Source organism: Arvicola amphibius, chromosome 2 (assembly GCF_903992535.2).
Source record: "Arvicola amphibius chromosome 2, mArvAmp1.2, whole genome shotgun sequence".
Lineage (NCBI taxonomy): Eukaryota > Metazoa > Chordata > Mammalia > Rodentia > Cricetidae > Arvicola > Arvicola amphibius.
The window spans coordinates 14,635,831-14,656,348 of NC_052048.2; the positions used below are offsets into that span (position 1 = coordinate 14,635,831).

Below are 20,518 nucleotides of genomic sequence, written 5' to 3' on the forward strand. Positions count from 1 at the left end.
AGCTTTCCACTGAGGTTCAGGGGGGATAAGTGGTGTATTGAGGTCACATAGTAAATCTTTTTCAAATTGAGTTTTACCTCTTTCTCTGAAGAAAACAGAGAAAATTGAGACTGTCTGGAATGTAGAATGGGAATGTGGACAAGTGCAGGGGATGAAAGAGGAACGGTGGTTGATCAGATATTGGGTAGAGGCTCAACAGCTCCTTGATTAACCTTGGCAGAGCTGAGATGGGCTCTCAGCTTCTTCTCTCAGGTTATGTGATGAAGCCTCCATGAACATTTAGGAGGGAATGTGAGAGCAGCAAAGATGATGTGAGATGGTCAGCAAACGGAGTCAAAATCATGGTGGGGAAATCCACAGAGAAAGCTGAACCAAGCTCGTGGGAGCTCACAGACTCTAGACTGACAGCTGGGGAGCCTGCATGGGACTGAACTAGGCCCTCTGCATGTGGGTGACAATTGTGTGGCTTGGTCTGTTTGACTGTCCCCTAGTAGTGGGACCAGGATCTATCCCTGCTGCATGAGCTGGGTTTTCGGAGCCCATTCCCTATGGTAGATGCCTTGCTTAGCCTTGTTGCAGGAGGAGGGGCTTGGTCCTGCCTCAGCTTGATGTGCCAGTCTTTGTTGACTCCCCAGGGGAGGTCTTATCCTCTCTGAGGATGGTTTGGGGGGGGGGAGTGGCAGGGAGAATGGCATGGAGGGAGAGAGGGGAAAACTGTGGTTGCTATGCCAACTGAACAAAAAATTAAAAAAAAAAAGAAAATCACAAGGACATATTGAAAACATCTGAACATGTGTCAAGCATGCTAGCCTTGAAGTAAGGCAGTAATGCAACAGATGTATGGAACTGTGAAACTAGGCCTTTCTTCATGAGCTAATAATGAGTAAGAACTGAGTCACCAGCTCAGCTGGGAGACAGGAAGGTGCACATGCGGGACATGGGCGAATCCCGGGTGAAAATATAGTTCCCTCGAGATAGAAAGACAAGACAGAAGAATGTCAAAAGAGTAGAGGAGGGGGTGCCTGGCACCTGCAGGTCAAAGGATGCCAGGCAATGCATAGAGGTTAAATGCTGAGAGACAATGGTAAGGCCCAGAAAAGAAGGCCATTCGTCATGCTCTTCACCACTGAGGAAAATCAGAACATCCAGAATGGAAGCAAGGGCCATAGATTGCACACATCTAGTAACTGACTGGTGTCAGGTGGTTTTGGTAAACCTGGGTGGCGGAGAGGATGAAGAAATGCAAAATGAACCTTAGTGAGGAAATCTTGTGACAAAGGACACGACTTGAAAAAGAGAAAAGGCAACACGGAGTAAGAGAGGCAGAATATAGATGAGATTCTTCTGCACGTGCGCATACATGAGCACACACGAAGACACACACTGGCAAACACACACACACACACACACACACACACACACACAAAATGAGCCAAGAAAACCTGAAAACTGGAAAGTACTTGGTGAAGCTGAAGCTGAAAGGCTTCAGAGACTCTGTAGAACAGGTTGTGTGGGTCAGGAGAATCGATTGACAGAAAGAGAAGTCTAGAAGGTGCAGACCTAGGCTAGAGGGAGGAAGAAGTCTCCAAACGTGGTCAGTCTGAAGCAGTAGCTCCGGAACATTGTTCTGATGCTCATGTTGTCCCAATGAAATATTTGTGTTGCAAAGAAAACTGCTTCCCTGCAAATCATTTCAATCAAATCACCTCAGCAGATGTTCTCTCGTAGGCACCTTGGTTTCTTCAGCATTATGAGACTGGGGTCTGAGCTTCTCAACAGCAGTCTCCAGTATCAGGAGGCCAGGAGAAACTTCCATTGCCTAAGTAAGCCAGCGCAGCTGACCTTCCAAGCCCCTCTTAAAGGCAGTCGCAGGTCCGTGGAGGCTGAGAATAAAGGGGATTTGGTGGCAGCAGATAGAATCCGTTCTCTCCAGCCCTTCTTCTTCTTGTGCCAGTCTCACGTGTTGAATCTGCTTCCTCAGCTAAGCCTCGTTTCTCTGTATTCCTTCATGGCTCTAGGGAACTGCCCTTCTTGCAAACCTGCGTTGGCCAGGCACCGCCATCTGCCATCCCCTGGCCATTGCTGTGCTGGCGACCTTTCTGACCCAGTGCACCCTTGCTATATTATCATTGCTCAAACAGATCCATCATCTTAGATAGATACACTAGATCCTCCAGACTCAGCTCAATGGCTGCTTCCTGGGCTAGAGAGCTGGCTCAGTGGATGAAGTGCTTGGGGGTACAGTCCCAAGGATCCAAGTTCCATCTCCAGAGTGCATGTAAAAAGCTGAGCGTGGTGGCACGAGCCTATAATCCTAGTACCGGGAAGGCAGAGAAAGTAGGCTCGCTGTGGCTCACACACCAGCCATCTTGGCCTAATTGGTGAGCTCTAGGGTACAGTGAGAGACTATCTCAAAATACAAGGTGGACAGTATCTCCGTAACAGCTCTCACATTTGGCTCCTGCCCTCCACTCATACACAGATGTAGTATACATGCTTGCACATACACGAACCGCCCCAAAGCCAGTTTCTGGTAAGGTTCAACGTCTTCAGTATCCAACTGAAGATTACTTTCCCCTGTCCTATCCTTATACCATCTATTCCTTTCTTTCCCATTGCTCCAGCGTTCTGCTAGGTTCTCCTGCACAGGGGAGTGTCCATCCTGTGGCAGGTGCCCTTCATCCTTCATCAGGATGCTGAGCTCATGACCATGGGCACACAGTTAGAAACTGCTGATAGTTTGGGGCTTCTGAGGACTTTTTGGTGGGCAGAGTTGTTAGTCGAGTTTTCTGTGTTCCAATTCTAGTTGACATGGGAATTGCATACCTGGACGGTACACCCTGATCTAATGGAGAAGGTTTCTGCCCATGGACTATGATGTTCCAGGTGGCTGGGTCTGGTGAGAGAGGGAGGAGCTGAGTTTGGCTTCAGAAGTTTATGGGAAAGGAGGCAAGTCCTGTGACAGCCTGTCCTGTCCCCTTGCACTTCTGTGATGAGGGTAGATGTGGCAATCAGGCTCGATGTGCGTACTGTTCCAGTGTGACACAGAACGGTGCATTTGGTGACAGCAGCTCCTTGCCTTTTTGAAAAAGAGTCTGAAATGTTAGAGTGACCAGTTTGCGAATGTGTTATTCCTATGACACGAACAGATTCATATTTTTCCATTTTCTACTGATTCGAATTTTTTCCATATATTAAGAAAACTAGAGTCATATGTGTTTTTGAGATGTCACACCCACCCTTCTCCCTCTCCCTCTCCCTCTCCCTCTCCCTCTCTCTCTCTCTCTCTCTCTCTCTCTCTCTCTCTCTGTCTCTCTCTCTCCCTTCCTATGCACTCGGTTATCATTTGTGTCATCTGGGACAATTAGCTCCACAACCCCACAACCCCGTGTTTCATGGAATGTACTCTAACTGAATCATGGAGAGGGATTTCTCAGCAAGGGCAGCCCTACCTAACACTCACGTGTCTCTGTGTGACAACGCCCTGCCTGACCTTGGATTCTATTTTATAGTTATTCTGATAATTTCTGTGTGTTTCCCGTGCCCCTGATTCCTAGCGTTTTACATTTCTCATTCTCAAAATGTTAGCTCCTGAGGATCATTCTCTGGGAACGTTCGTCAGAATTTTATTTATTCTTCATGGGGGAGGGGTACTCAGAGAGCGCTGCTGTTTGAAAGGCTGCTGACCAGGAGGTGAGGTTGGACCACAGATATCATGAGGAGTCACTATATCCTAGCCGGCGGTGGGTGATACCTGTAGCACTCAGGCCTGGATTTTGCCAGTTTGAACCAGAGACTTGAAGGCATGATTTTGGTGGCATGTGTATGGTTAATGGTTAGAGCGGGAAACAGATGGTGCCTTCAGTTTGTCTAATTGCAATAGCACCCAATAAAAGAATTGCTCTCCAAAGCATGGGCAGTGTGCAGAGTCCACAAGAAATGGGGCACTGTGTTGGAGCAAGGAGGAACAGCATATCGTGACCACCCTTGGGGATTCAAAAGGAGGAAGGAGGGGATGATTCCTGGGATCTCCAGAGAGCTGTATGGAACCCATGTGGAGAAGATCCCTCAAGGGAAACTGTGATCATCAGGGGAATGATACATCCAGCCAGTGGTGAAGGGTGGAAAAGGGGCTAGGAGAGCCAATACCTAGGCCTTAGGCTTCTTCCTCCCTTGGGGCACTGGGAAACTCCTGGAGAGAGTTCCCACAGAGCTGTGGGGAGCGGAGGGCAGATCTTGAGTGAGCGCAAGAGAGGCATTCACAAGTGTTCAGATTGGAAGAGACTCCGAGGGGCTTATGGACATAACTCCCTCAACCTCCTCCCCACATCCCCATGAAATCTGGTGTGTGAGTGCATGACTGTAACCCCAGCACTCTGGAGGCAGGAGAATCGAGTTCAACATTATCCTTGGCTACATGTCGAGTTTGAGGCCAACCTGGGCTACAGGAGATGAAGCCATCCTGGGCTATAGGAGAACCTATTTCAAAATGAAAACAAAATACTTTAAAAAGAAGTACTGCAGGAGACTTGGAACCAGCTGGTTTCTATTTCACAGATGAGAAAATAGAGCCACGGGTCAGCTTGTATCAGAACTGGAACAAGTGCCAAACCTCCCCATCTTCAATTCTGGGCTTTCTACTCATCCATTGATTCATAGGGAAGGAAGAAGAAGAGATACAGGGGGAAATCGCACATAAGTACCACGTAATGATGGATGTTCTGATCCACGTGATGGCAGAGGGATCTAAGCAAGTTCAGAACTTAATTATGATCGGCTGCGTGGTTAACAAATGTGTGTATTGATCGGCATAATAAAGACAGCATTTTATATCAGAGAGTGTCTGAATGTGCTTAAGCCTGACCCAGTCAGCTCAAATAGCATAGCTTCTACTACTTATTGATTCTGGCCTGGCTGTTGCGTTCTCTGAGGTACACTCTCTGAGGTTAATTGTAAACCTAGCCTCTGCGGTGAAGAACATGTCACGTTTGTATGCTGTGTTTCGTCAGCACAACCCAAGAAAAAGAGGTTTACTGTGTACACATACATTTAACACTTATTGGACATTGATTTACACATACCTGTATACATGTACAAGTAACCCTAAATATATAGGTTTGTTATTGCTGATAAATAACGTTGACCTTGGAATAATCCCTGTATAATGTCAAGAAATCAGAAACAGTATTGATGTTTATTTTATTTCCTCTTCAGTTAAATACTTTGGTACATGAAGGTTCTAGAATGCTGCCTTTATTTGCTCGAGTATTGGTAGAGTTGGAGGGTGGTGACTCATTATTGAAATTGTCCATCCATTCTAGGTATGAACAGGTATTTATTGAGCATTGATCTTATGTATGTCACTTTGCTAAGTACTGGGGATGGAGGAAGGAGACCATACGTCATTTCATTAGGGTTGGCACAAGAGTCATTTTATTGGCAAACATGGTGGGAACTAAGTCCTGTAGTACCCATACTCCCATCTCCCTTCCTGTGCAGCTGATGTTGGAAGATAAGTCTCTGAAACACATTGGACGGCTATTTGGATATACTTGATGCTGTTCTATTACTTAGAATAAAATGCGAAGGCTATTTAGTGGTCGGTGAAGTGGGGAGGGAGCATTGCTGGTCAACCCTGAGATTTCAAGTCTGTTTTCAATACAGCTCATGTTAGATTGCTCCTTGCAGACTTTAAAACAACCTATTTCTGAGGTCAGTGGAAATTGCACTCGTGTTATAGCAGGGGGAGGAAGGCAGAAGCTCTTGGGTTGCTTTCTAAGTAATTTGAATCAAAGGGGACTCCTTATCTGGCTCTGAGCAGAGTAGATTCGCATTCAATGAATAAATATCAGGTGCCTGCTATTTGCTAGATGCTTTCAAGTAAATTGTTTAATATTCGCAATGACCCTGTGAGAGAATGATAATCCCCCTTTTATAAGCAGGAAAATGAGGTCCAAGTGTTTTCTGTTTCTTCTGTCCCTTTTCTCCCATGATAAGCAAGTGTCCAAGGCCAGTTTCAACCCCAGCTCTTGGACCTCAGGACATTGCTTGCTTCACTCTGTCTATTACACCCTTTTACATATTTCTATTTTGGTTGTATTAGTTAATTTTCTTGTGACAAGTGCCCGACCAAAAGCAACTTAAAGAAGGAAGAGCTCGGTATTAACATGACAGCAAGAAATCTTGCATCTGTGTTAATCGGGAAGCAGAGACGGAGATGAATGCTCACCTTTGGTCCTCTGTCTCCTGTTCCTCTTCTTATTCAGCATAGGGCCCTAGTCCATGGGATGAAGGCATCTATATTCAGGATGCATCTTCCATCCTCAGTCAATTCTCTCTGGAAACAACCTCATAGACATCCATTCCCAGGGGTGCATCTCCTGGTGATTCCAAATCTGGCCACACTTACTAGGACAATGAGCCATCATCACCTTGCTTTCCATTTCCTGATATTCCCTTCTCATCTGTTAGCCGCCTTAGATGAGTCCCATGGAACACTAGGCATGCTCTTTGGGAGCCCTTGGTACGCGACAATGATTTCTGATTTGTCTCTCATGGCTTCTTGATGATTGGCACTCATTCCATGTTGGGTGTCCTCTGGCCTTGGAAAATTAATGATTAGCATTCGTCAGATAAGTCAATTTTCAGAGTAATTCTGACAAAGGAGGGTGTCTCACATTTTACGGATGAAGGAGCTGAGGAGTGCAGAGCGGAAGAAAGTGATCCGAGATCTTGCCGAGGTTAAGAATGAAGGCTCTAGTGGCTTGGGATACATACAGACCCTAGAAACAGCCTTTCTCAAGGCGAGGGCTGGGAAAGGGTTTAGTTGGTAACGTGTTTTCTTCAAAAATATGGGCACGAGATTTCTGATCCCCAGCACCCATGTAAAAAGCCAAGCCTGGCAGTGTGTGCCTGTCATCTCAGTCCTGGGGGGAGGGTGGAGACAGGTGGCTCCCTGGAGCCTGAGGGCCAGCCCCCCTTCCTGGACTGATAAGTAATAGGTTCAGCGAGAGACTCCTAACTCCAAAAGTGACTGAGTGATTGAGGATGACACTAGTCATTGACTACTGGTTTCCATCTGCACGAGCACACATGCACACACCCCTGCACACACATGCACATACACCTATGAGCATGTGCACACCAAAAGAGCGAGAACTCTACACAGGCCTATGGACTCAAAAGCTTTGCCCTTTCCACTGTGAGCCAACGTTGTGGGTTTTTCAGAGGTGCTCTCTTGGTGGCTTTAGTGCCTTGGACTGTACTCCGGCCATAGAAACAGATTTTCTCATCCATATCAATATTTTTAATTTAGTCTGGCGCAGGTTGTTTATCTGCAGTCTCAAACTTTATTGGCTGCAAGATGCCTGTGGGTCAAGTGGTCCATCCCCTATCCCTGCTGTCTATTGTCCTTCTAGAGCCTTTGAGACTTCCCAGTCATGTCTTTCCTGCTTCTCTACTCTTCTGTGATCTCCTTGATTTTCTTTACCACTCCCTCCTAATGGTCAGGAAGAAGCCAATCATTTTTATTAACACTTGAAAATGCCATTTCGCTGTTAAAGCACACACAATTGGCTTAATCAGCGACAAAAGGATAATAATCAGAGTCAGGTTTCAAAAGGTTTGGCTTTCAGTGGGACTACCCGCACTGTCCTTGGAGGCATATAAATTAATTATAATTAAGAAACATGTGCAGATGGTAGAAGAGAAACTTTGAACATTTTTTTTCTGTCTCTTCCCACAGAATATTAAAGGAAAAAAATCATGAGTGGTGGCTTAGGGTGAGAGGGCAGCTGCTCATCTGTGTTTTGTCTTAAAATGCACATGTGTTAAGTGCTGTATGAGCTGTCACTAGTCACCTGTACATCTCTCTGCTGAGAACTTGGCAGAATGATACCTGTTTGTTCAAAAGGCACGGGAAGGCTCAGATAGGAAGCCCTGCATTTGGCTACTGAGCGTTCAGCTAGTAGAAAGGCAATCAGAAGAGCTGGCAGAGTGAGGCCGGGAAGGCACTAACTCGGTAGAGTAGGGAAGGGCTCGGCAGAAATACCCCTGCAGATTCAGCCCCTTTGGCCCTAGACAGGGACGGGGCATATTTTTGTGGAGCATCTGAGGAGCTGTTGGTCCTAAGAAAGCGTGCTCTCCTAGATTATGAGGATTTGGTTGTTTTCTCTCTGGGCATCTATTGCTTGCGTCTTCTTCTTCCTGCCCATCTTCGTAGCTGTCCTTCACCGCACAGTTCTCCAGAAGTCATGTGACTTAGGATCTGTTTCCACTTATTTTCTAGGCCCATCATTTATATCTGGGTGTCTGTGACACGTTGACACTCCTTTCCCACAGGAGGATGCTTGTATAAGGACATCACCAGGCAGGAGTGAGTCCTGCTTATGGCCATGTAGGCCACACAGTTTAAACACAGGTTTGGTATGTTTGTGAGATATCCCGGTCAGCCTGGCATTCGCCACTGGCTTCAGAGGCGTTCAGTCTCAGTGGCTGCCCATTCTGTTCCTCTCTGAAGACAAAGCAGGAGTGAGGGAGCCCTGAATTCTCAAAGAGGAATGGATGGTGGTGATACAGTAAGAAGGAACAGATAGACAGAACTCACACACAGCTATGAAGGTCAGAGTCAACTCAATAAAAGTTGGCCCCCCATGTCTTATTTGTATATATTTAGATGCTTTTAATAGGTAAAAGACTCCAAGTACCTAACATTTATTGTTATTATTATTATTATTAATGTTATTATTATTATTATTATTATTATTATTATTATGTGAGCATGGTTATGCATATATAATGGGCAGAGGACAGCAATTTTGGTGCTGGGCTTTCTCCACCATGGGTTCTGCAGAGCAAACTCAGGCCATCTGGCTTGGATGGCAAACACCTTTACCCACTTAGCCATCTTGCTGGCCATCTCCATACATTTTAGAGATGAAACTGGATTTGCAAACTTGCCAAATATGTGGATGCCATTGTATTTCACCTGCTGGAAATGGATGCTGGTCTGTGCTTCCCAGTGGCATCTGACAGCGCGGGCTTGCCATCTGCGCTACCCACATTGCCTCCTTCATATGACTAGTGAGTGTATCTGCTGTCCAAACTGAGTATTCCAACTCAAGAACACTGGTTCAACATTCTCTGTCCTTCTGTCTCTCTCACCACCTGTCTACCCACCCAGAGAGAGAGAGAGAGAGAGAGAGAGAGAGAGAGAGAGAGAGAGAGAGAGAGAGAGAGAGAGAGAGAGAGAAAGAGATGGAAGGAGAGAGGAGTCACTGTCTTTTAAAGGCTCAGTTTTTCTTTGATTGCATCTGACCTTTGAACTCTGTTTCATACATTTTTTTCCCAGTCTGGCTTCAAACTCACTAGGTAATGAAGAATAACCTTGAACTCCTGGTTCTCCCGCAGCATCTCCCGGTGGAGGGATCACAGGTGTATATCTCCACACCTGGTTTTATATTACTGAGAATTGGACCCAAATCTTCATGCATGCCAGACAAGAACTCTGTTAACTGAGCCACATCCCTATCCTTCTGGTCTAGAGTCTTAAGATTTCAAATTCCAACTTAAGAGACTGAAAGGAAGACTCAGTGGTTAAGAGCACTTGTTGCTCTTGCAGAGGACCACAGTTAGGTTCCCAGCCCCCACACGTTGATGCACAACTGCCTGTGACCCTAGTTCCAGGGGAATACAACGCCCTCTTCCCTCTGTAGAATTTATGTATGTAGCTACACGTATGTGGTATACAGACATACTTGCAAGCAAACACAAACATAACAGAGATCTTAAAAAATGTCTAACTTAAAATGCAAAGTTAACTTGGAACTTAAAATTGCAAAAGTATGCTTCTGAACAAATTCTTTCGGTTCCATTTTGTAGACTCCAGTTAAAGATACATTGGTTTCATGACTCACTTGAGTTATTGGTTTAGACAACAATGTCCTTTGTCATCTCCTGCAATAGAGGTTTACAGTTTTCTCTGTAGAGGTTTGGTTAGGACATTTCCTTGTTAATTCTTAAATAATTCACAGTTGTCTTTGCTGTTATGAATTTTATGTTTTCTAGTTGGTTAGAAGAACAGTATTGATTTTTTCTAATAGGACCATTTATTTACATGCCCCGCTGAGCTGTATTAATTCAAGCAGTTCTTACATTCTATCAGATTCTCTACGTAGATTACTATAGTCTTAATGAAAAGCTGTTTTTTTCTTTTCTCTCTTGTATTTGAAAGCCAACCTTTTGGTATTGAGGTGGGCACTGAACATGATAAACAAGCACTCTGGCCTACAGCTTTAATGCCTTCAAAAGATTCTTTTGAAACAGAAACAGAGCCTCACTGAGCGTCATGCTGGCATTCGGACTTAATGAGTAGCCTAGACAAACCTTGAACTTGCAATTCTCCTGCCTCAGGTTTCCGACTGGCTAGAATTAGAAGCTCGTACTGCCAGTCCCAGATAAGCCTTTCACTTTCTTGATTGATTTTATTAGTGTTTCCAGCAACTCTTTAAAAATTAGCCTTGCGCCGGGCGGTGGTGGCACACGCCTTTAATCCCAGCACTTGGGAGGCAGAGGCAGGCAGATCTCTGTGAGTTCAAGGCCAGCCTGGTCTACAAGAGCTAGTTCCAGGACAGGCTCTAAAAAAGCTGCAGAGAAACCCTGTCTCGAAAAACCAGAAAAAGAAAAAAAATTAGCCTTGCATCTTCTCAGTGTCAAAGTGAATGAGATCAAAGGTTTTTGGTGCATAACTTTCAGGAGAAATTTGGGATCTACTTTCAGTCATCAAAGAATTTTCTTTGTTTGAATGTTGCATCTTTTCTGCTGTGGCTAGGCACTCCAGTTCATGAAATATGCCTTCTCCACAGTTTTGAGATTATCGTGTGAATGTCTCCCTTGGTCTTTTAGTATAGGAATTGCTTTGAGATGTATGTAGTTCATAGTTAGGCTATTCTTGCCTAACATTTCATCATTGTTATCATCATTATTAGAAATATATCGTGCTTTGGCTAGCTAATAGTTTATTTTTCCTTTTATGTTCATATGTGATAGAATCCTATAACCATCTTTCCTTGTTCTGTCTGAATCTTTCCCTTTTTATTTTGGTAAAGGTGGAGTAGGGGTGGCAAAGGTTGCTGGGTGCAAACTAGAGTAGTTGGGATAAAGCTAGGTGTTATTTTGGTATGTTATGGATAAGGGTCTTGATGACCAGTTGTTATTTTATTAGAAATATTCAGCATGCTTTTGTACCCCTTTTCCTATTTGATATCTTATTAAATACTGTGCCTTAAGTTTAAGAGCAACTAATTTTCAGAATACTTTCATCCATTATTTTATAATTTCTGCTTTATATATTATAATTGTGTTTTAAGATATACGATTCTTTACATTTCCCAATTGTTTTCTGTCGGCTACTGATCTCGCAACTCCATTATTGCCATTTAAGAGCTCATTTGGGTCTGGTTACATCTGTTTTGTACTACATCTCATTGAGTTCCTTGTGCTTTCTTTTTTATTGTTATTGGTTTATTTTATTTTATTTTTATTGAAAATTTGTGTAATGTTCTGTCATGGTTTCTCTTCCCACATCTTCTCCCATCTCCTCCCCACCCACCCATCTGCCTCCATGCCGTTTTTTCTCTCTTTCTTTAGAAACAAAAGGCAAATAATAAAGCAAACAAATGAGAATTTAAAAAATGAAAAAAGCACACACACACACACAGAGTTGGAAATCATAATATACAAGCAATATGAGACAAAAAATCCACAAACCAAGGTTTTTGATTTATTCTTTGAGAATTTCATAGATTATATTTTGATGATATTCTTTGCACTCTGTTAACTCTTCTGAGATCAACTCCCACCCTCCTACCTACCCAACTCCATGCTTGTTCTCTCTCTTAAGAAATGAACTTTAAGGCCAGGGAAGTTGGTTTGTGTTGACTGACGGCTCCTGAGCATGAGGGCTGCCCTGGGGTGTGGTTCACACACCTAGGACCACTCCATTGAAGAAAGCTGGGCTCCTTCTCCCGGCAACTGTCAATTACAAGAACCATGTCAGAGAGGTGGGACTTCATGCCCGCATCCCTGCTCAGTGCCGGGATTTTGTCTGACTTGAACCTGTGTGTTCTGTCACTGTCCCCAAGTTCATGTGTGCATCTACCTTACTGTATATTGAAAAGGCTAGTTCCCTGAAGTCATCCACCACTCTGGCTCTTCCCGTGTTCTTCTCAGGGTTGAGTGAAACATTATAATTAATCACATTGTCTTGTCTTTGAAATGGATTCAAAATGTAGTCTTTTTCAAAATGCTCTCACAAGTTTGATGCATGGCATTTTCCCTGTTATCCTGCCAAATGGTTTGTAGTTCAGTTTTCCTTTATTTCCTTTTTAGCCTTAGTTAGTAAAGTTAGTTGAAAGTTTTAAATATATGATTTAAAACTATTCCAAAGCCAGACATGGATAGATATCTGTGAGCTCAAGGCAAGCCTGGTCTATGGAGTGAGTTCCAGAACATCCAGGGCTCGTAACTTTATTTCCCATTGAAATGCGCTTTTAAAAGTGACAGTTGTCACATTTTGATTCCATAGAATCTGCCCGTGTCTTGTACACTGAAGACTCGTATGTATTCCCTTAAATGCATTTCTAGAAATCTGAGTCAACTCAAGCCTTTTGCTCACATCTTAAAAATCTTTTATGTATTCCTTAATAAGATGCCTTGCCTGTCAAATTTATGGCGTTTCCCTCATGGAAAATTTAGCTGCACTTTCCTACATATCAACCTGTATTTTGAGATTCATATGTCCTCAGGACTATTCTAGCATTCTGGTGCCCAGGTGACAGTTATCATTATCTTTTGACGGTTTCATTGTTGGATTTTTGTCTTGGTATTGTAATGTTGAGATGCTCACATTGACCTTCAGAAAGGTTACATTCACGTCTTTTACAGTGAAGGCCGCTGTGCATTCTCTACGTTCTCCCGTGGCAGCTTTTAAAACCTGTGCACCAGAACTTTCCAGCGTTATTCCTGGCTTCGGCAGCTCCTGGGTCTGATTTGGCTTTGGCACTGTTTTATTAGACACAGTCTCCTTGGGCGGCCCTGGCTGAACTCAAACCTTCAGTCTTCCTACCTCAACGCCCTAAGTGCTGGAATTACACACGTGTGCAGTGACACCTGTCGAGGTCCCAAACTTTTAATTGCTGGTTGACCACTGTCTGTCATAGTCCCATCATATCTGCTTTCAGCAGAGTGACGCCAGACAGCTTCAAAGTGCTTGGCAACTTTGGCTTAAAATTTCCTACAGAATCACTTTTCATGCTTCTTGTGAGAGTTACCCTGGGACTCAGTTTTCTCCAGGGAAAGCATCGGTCCATCTCCTCAACCATATGTATGTAGAGACAGTTAGGGACAAGTGTAGGCTGCCACTTGCTGTGAGCACCGTGTCCCTTAAAGCCTGAAGCCTCTGGCATGGGTCCCCCAGACCAAATGCCAAGGAAGCAGAGGGCTCAAACAGTGGACAGTCAGTCCAACCTTGCTGCCTTCTTGCTGATTCTCTTTGCACCTCTTTTGTGCATGAATTTAAAGCATGATTTGAAGACGTGGAGCTTCATGATATTGGCCCCTATCCTGAATGGCTCCCAAATTCAGCCTCATGGCCAGGATGCTATCAGCGGAGTCTGCTGTTACTCCTGTCACTCTGAGGACATCAGGCAATACTTTTTCAGAAAGTTATATCTGGAGAGAACGCATGTCTTTTGCCCCACGTGTGGTCCCTCTTAACATTCCCCTCAGCCTGTCTGACATTCTTTCGCCCCGCATCCCACATGATCACTTTGTGCTGTTGTAAATAGCTAGGCTTCTTGAATAGCTCCTAAAAGCTGAACAGTAACTCTCTTGCATCTGCAGAGCATTTACAGCCTTCAAAGCACTTCCATATAATATTATCATTTGATCTTCAAACACCCTTCCAGGTATGTAGGTTAGGCCTATTATCAGGACTGTACCAATGACAGAATAGACAGCACTAATTAGGTGACTCTCTCGCCCTCATACTCTTCATTAATGTGAGGCGGCTGATTTAAAGCCAGGTTGGTAATTTCATTCATTCATTCATTCTTTGGTTCATTCTCTCTTTTATCTGCTGTACTGAAGCACTCCCAGAATGGAAAAAGAAAGACTTTTAGGATTAGACAAACTTGGGTATGAAGCCCAATTTGCTATATGACCTTGGTCATGTGATTTAACCTCTGAGATCTCTTTTCTCATTTATAACTCAGGGAGAATCATGACTTACCGTGTTTCTATAGGAATCAAGTAATGCACGAAAATCTGTCATCCATAGTATCTGTCACACTGTAGGTGAACGCTTTGAAATGCTAACTGTTATATGTTCCAGTTTTGTGTATAGTCTAAAGTGGTGGCAAAAGCCTATAATTGGCTATACTTGATAGAATCTTCCCTGTTTGTGTTATATGAGGCAATGCTACATCCTGAGAATGTAAATAGAAATGAGACAAGACATTTCTTCTATGACTGTAACTTCTCTTAGATGATGATCCTGAATGGTAGAACATGTGTTCATGGCATCCTCAGCATCAAGACTAATGCTCAGGATTGGGATATATAGCATAGTTATAGAACATGTGCTTAGCATATGCAAGGTCGTGGGTTCAATTCCCACTGCTGGAGGGAAGGGAAATTAGGGGAAGACATTGTCTGTAAGGTAACTGGTACTCACTACAAGATGACTAGCCTTAGAGGTCTGCTTGTGAGGAGGTCACCTATTGTTTAAGATGGGCCTATGCACTACATGTAAGTGTACTAAACTATCCCAAGCATTAGGTGGACCTCGTGAGTTTTGATGAGGAGCCAAAGGAAGTGCTTCCCAGTTCTTCTCAGGAGGATGAAGTAAAATGAAGAAGAGGCAAACACCAAATAACACTGTATTTAATGTTCTTGGTCTGTCTGAAGAAGGGTGCGACATTATTTTGGACCACACTTTCTCTCAACTGCCCATCCCCCATGTCTGAAACTGAGTTTGTACTCAGAGCTTTTCCTCTGTTCAGCTCCTGGTCCCTCTGTCACTTCTATCTCCCATAATGCATTACTTTGTAAAGAGCTCTGCTCTATCCCGAGTATAAAAGAGATGCCTCGTAAAACCAGATCCTAGTCTCTGCATGTCACCACTAGCCATTGCGTAAAAGTATAATATATTGTGTGAGAGAAAACGGAGGCGCATGAGAGATGTTTAAAGAGTGCAAATAAAAGCTTGAAACAGAAACGCATCGGGTGCATTAAAGTTAATAAACTATCATGGCAGTGCGGGCCACTTTCAAATGTGAAGAAATCTAATTTAGGGACTTGTAACTGTAGGATTAGAATCTCACTGGATAGAGGCGAGTAGATAGAGTTAGCCAAATTCTAAATGTCTGGGTTCTCGCTCCCTTGGAATTGAGCATGTATATTCCGCATCTCTCTGAGATGCTAAATCCAGCTGTCTCCCACTGAATATTCAGTGCTGCTCAGCCTCTGGAATGTATTGCCTTTCTTTAAACACTGAGGAGATGCCCAGTCCCAGTTCTGCTGACAGACCATCCATAGCCCATCAGCTCCGGCTTTTGGAACCTATGGAGTCATTGCTCATTTCCACGGGGACAGAGACCAGAAGTCTGTCAAGAGTGAGCTTTGGCGGGTACGAGCCACAGAGACACTCGTATTATTTCTTTCGGGAGAAACGAGGCAATCAACCCAGGTCTCCTCTTGGCAATGCTGAAGGATGACCATAACAGCAAGAGTTCCACTAGGTTTGCTGCCAAGAACTGGATTGGATTTTTTGCTTCCTCAGCCACAAAATGTCCCAGCCTCTCACTCCTGAATCACTAATGCCCTTTGTGGTCAGTCTGCTCAGTGTGAATACTTCTTGATCTTTCCTTGTTCACTACCTTCATTACAATTGTTTTCTTGTTGTTATCCAAATTCTTAAATTTTTAGGTCCCTAAATATCGCTCCCTTTTTTTGGTCAAAAAAAATGGTCCCTAAATATCACTCCCTTTTTTTGGTCAAAAAACCAGGAGTGATTAAACCACATTTTCATGTTTGATAGAAAATTGAGAGTCTCTTCTAGCACTGGGTATACCTTGTAGGCTGTTTGCTTAAGAACAATGCTTTATTAATATATTTGCATTCTGATATTGTAACACCATTGACCTTAGAGGATTACATAACTGGCTTAGGTTTCAGTTTCTCCATTTGAGAAATGGGAATAAAATGTCTAATTTGTAGCATTTTCATGAGAAGCAAAGAGATTGCACACGAGGAAAATACCTTCCAGTGCACAGCGTATAATATGGAACAATAAATGACCGTTTAAGGCAAAGCAACACAGGCAGGACTCATAAAAAAGAGGCACATAGAGCGAATGATGAGAAACATAAAGAGAAATGACCGAGGTTCATAGTCTACGGAGTTCTGCATCTTCAATCTGCTGCGTGGTGTGTGATTTAGGAGACCATGTGGAAATGTAAAGGAAGGGGCTCTTTGTAGGGAGCAGGAAGTGAGCTGTACACAAATATCTAGGCCACCCTCTCAGGACGTTACAGCTACAGGCTGTCACTGGAAATAAAATAGAACCATCTTCAAGGTTGACACTCTGTGACTCCAACCCGGAGTAGTGGTTGCTTGTTCTTGTATTTTGGTGCATAGAGAGGTCAGAATGATACTGTTTCTTGTAACGCTGTGATTGACGATACGATGTGGAAGGGAGTGTGGGGGTGCAGTGTCCTGCCATTCATGGTAGAAGACGAAAAGTCAGAAAATTGGGTTCGAGATCGCGTCAGGACCTGGCCTAGCATTTATGAGCATGTGCTGCTCCTGCAGAAGACAAGTTCAGCTTCCAGCACCCACACTGGTAGCTTACAACCACCTTAGTAACTTCAGTTCTGTGAGGTTTGATGCCTCTCTGGACGCGGAGGGTACCCACACATGTGCAGTATATACAAACAAAGCTCCCCCCCCACACACACTACACGAAATGGAATCTTATTTTTTTAAGGGCTGCTTCACTTTATTAAGTCTTGGGTAGGTCCCTTAACTTCGTTGAGCCTTGATGTCAACATATATAAAATGAGATACTAATACTCCTTTTAATTTTTCCCTACTGGGTGATTGTAACGATCAGTTACAATTAAGTATCCATGTATTGCTTCTCTAATTTAATGTTAAGAGACAGATTCTAAAAGGGAAATACGGAAGTAATTCCCGGCTGTCACTCCCTGGGAGGCAAACATGAGGTCCAGGCAACAAGACCATGGAGCCTCCATGCCTGGATTCATCTTATCCAGGCCATTTTTTTTTGTGGCCAGCTTCTGCTGAGCCCCCTTTGCCAAGGGCAGCTCAAAGATGGTTATAACTAGAATTCTAGGGGTCCAGGCAACAGCAAGACCCCTCCTGCTGTCTCCAGTGTGTGTGTGTGTGTGTGTGTGTGTGTGTGTACACATGCGGGCATGTGCATGCTTGGTTGGCCCACACTTCCCAGCACATCCTTGTCTGCTTTCTCTCTGTCTGTTGGCTGCTTATTTGTCTTGGTCAAAGATTTATTAGGCTTTTGAAAATTTCTTTTTCTCTCTTCGTGCCCAGAGAACATCCAAATTAAGACGCTGGGTTAGGGGGAGGGAAATTGAGCTTCGTGAGCAGCAGATAGAGTTTCTTGACTCTGCAGCATTCAGACGCTGCAAAGACGTGTTCTCTAGCACACCTCGGGTTTTAAACTATTGTCTCCTTTCTGTTTTTAGAGAGTCGACAAGCTGAAGATGAAGCCCAGCGCAGAGTGCTGTTCTCCCAAGTTCTGGTTGGTGTTGGCCGTCCTGGCCGTATCCGGCAGCAAAGCCCGTTCCCAAAAGAGCCCCCCCAGCATTGGCATCGCTGTCATCCTCGTGGGCACTTCAGACGAAGTGGCCATAAAAGACGCCCACGAGAAAGATGACTTCCATCATCTCTCAGTAGTTCCCAGGGTGGAGCTGGTAGCCATGAACGAAACTGACCCAAAGAGCATCATCACCCGTATCTGTGATCTTATGTCCGACCGGAAGATCCAGGGGGTGGTGTTTGCTGATGACACCGACCAGGAAGCTATCGCCCAGATCCTCGATTTCATTTCTGCTCAGACGCTCACCCCTATCCTGGGCATCCATGGGGGCTCATCTATGATAATGGCAGATAAGGTAAAAGACGGCTATTCTGAGGAGAAGCAAATGGTGCATTGATTTTAAGGCAAAACTAAGTGGTTAAACATAGAAATTTACCAGGGCACGTAAAGTGAATAGATGAGAGCTTGTGAACTAGTCGGATAGTTAGGAGATGAAAGTCGGAAAATAATGCTGGTGTAGACGCCCCTACAGCACTGGTTCTCAACCTGGGGTCTATCGACCTTTTCACAGGGGTCGCCTAAGACTGTCAGAAAACACAGATATTTGCATTACGACTCATAACAGCAGCAAAATTACAATTGCAAAGGAGCAATGGAAAGAGCTTATGGCTGAGGGTCATGACAACATGAGGAACGTGGTAAAGGGTTGCAGCGTTAGGAAGGTTGAGAACCATTGGTCGAGAGTTTAGGACAGATTTATGTGTCTGTTCTTCTATGACTGAGAGATATTAAAAGTTGAAGTTAATAGATTCTTTTTTCCCAAATAGGTATGAGAATAGATCCCTCAACACTATAAGACACCCCCTGCTCTATCATGGCTACTATGTTCTCCACCACAATGGTTGTAAGAATTTAAAAAGAAAAATGCCCACGGCACGTAGTTTCTGTCTGTGAAGACCCAAATGCCACAGCATTAGGAAGATGCCCACTTACCTCTCAGGATCTGCCCATCCTAGAGCTATTAGCCACACAACCACGGCAGCCATGTGTTCTCCATGGTTAGCTTTGAAGGTAGCTTTAACTGTGGTTTGCACACCGGCGTCACCTGGAGGGCTCTGAATGGCCCTGAGGTCTGCGTCCATTCCAGCCTGGGATTCTGGGGTCTGAAAACCTTCTCAGGTGACTCCAGAGTATGGTTAAATGAGAACATGGCTGTGAAGGTTCAGAAAGGGAATGCCTGAACTCAGATTGGACTAAACATCTAAGGACAGACAGTGACTCACTTGACCTCAGCACTGAGTCTGAAATCGTAGAAAACGCGTTCTGCTTGGATTTTTAAGCCATTGTTGACTGTTCGGTTGTTTTTCCCCTCACTATACTGCTCAGTGGTTGTTGCTTAGTTCCCACGGTCGTCTCTCCTTTCAGACAGAAAATGATTCACCCTCTTGCAATTCGTGGAACACGTGTCACTTTTAGAAACCTTCCTATGTTACTGTTGCCCTCCCAGATTTGTTGCCTTCAGTGTCAGAAGTGCCATAGGTCTCTCTAAAGGTCATGCTGTGTGATCAAGAATGGTTGTGGGTACCCCAAACCTCATCTCACCACCCCAAGTTTGACCAGATGAGAACGACCACTGCACAGATTCACCAAAGAAGCCCTTGTGACCAGTGTTGCCACCTATTGGTGGCTGGAGGGATGACTACTGCTTCTGCCTATCATTGCTCCATCTAGGAAAGGCTGGGCTGAGAGCCGTATGCAGAAAAGCTTCAGTATCATGAGAGATAGCTGTTCACATGGGCACCTAACACACCGAAAACAAACGCTGGCAGGAGTCGCTCGGAATGATCTTAAACACAATGGAAAAGGTACCAGCTGTGGCAAAACCCACCGAGCGTTTGCCTCGGATAGATACCATTTTAACAAGTTGTCCTTAGTCAAGTACATTTTATTTTATGCATGGAATTCTAAGGGTATTATGTTGCATTGGAAGAATGTTGACATGATTAAGAGCCAGATTTCAAAATCATAAATAAGTGTGTGCTCCGTTCCAGAGTACAACAGATCAAAATGATTTTGTTGTTGTTGTTGCTGCTCATTTGAGTTATTGCAAACCCATGTTATTTCCCTCGAGGAGGGAGCTTGTGCACAAGCTGATTGGTAGCATCCCCCTGGTGTCGTTTAAAAATCCTCAGCGTGAGCATAAAACTAGGAGTTGAGGTGCAGTCTAGGTGGAGGTTGGGCTCTCTTGCTCCCTGGTGCATTCTGGGTACTTTGAGAGTGTTCACCGTATGTTAGGCAGTTAGTCTGTCCATGTGTTATTTTATTTAATACTGCTGAGCTGAATGGCAGTGCCTCTCTTTCAGGAGGGGAAAGCAAGGCTCACAGAGATTAAATATCACATCCCAAGTGCGGCTGTAGGAGCTGGCAGCCGTACTTTAACTGCAGTTGCCGGCTCTATGCCCTATTGCTCTCCCAGGAAAGGATGAAGCTGGTGGAGGCTTCATAAGCCTCACTGGCTCCTTGCTCCCTTGTCCTCTGGCATTGTGGGAAATACCATAGAAAGGGCAGTAGGCTAGCACCTGGTTCAATGTCAGGCACTGCAGGAGGCTCACTGTGGGAGAGAATGAACAAGAACCGGTGCAGCACAGTTCTACAGAGAAC

The 20,518-nt window shown here is 44.3% G+C and overlaps 1 protein-coding gene across 1 annotated transcript in view; it reads left to right on the forward strand.

Annotated features, from left to right (window-relative positions):
* Window positions 1–2,187: 2,187 nt before the first annotated feature.
* Grin2b (glutamate ionotropic receptor NMDA type subunit 2B) overlaps window positions 2,188–20,518 on the forward strand; it is a 344,377-nt gene continuing 326,046 nt past the window's right edge. Inside the window, exons 1-5 of the mRNA XM_042054500.1 lie at window positions 2,188–2,381; window positions 2,650–2,775; window positions 2,887–2,899; window positions 5,215–5,331; window positions 17,784–18,212. Coding sequence (XP_041910434.1) covers window positions 2,188–2,381; window positions 2,650–2,775; window positions 2,887–2,899; window positions 5,215–5,331; window positions 17,784–18,212 — 879 coding nt within the window. The remainder of the gene's footprint in view (window positions 2,382–2,649; window positions 2,776–2,886; window positions 2,900–5,214; window positions 5,332–17,783; window positions 18,213–20,518) is intronic.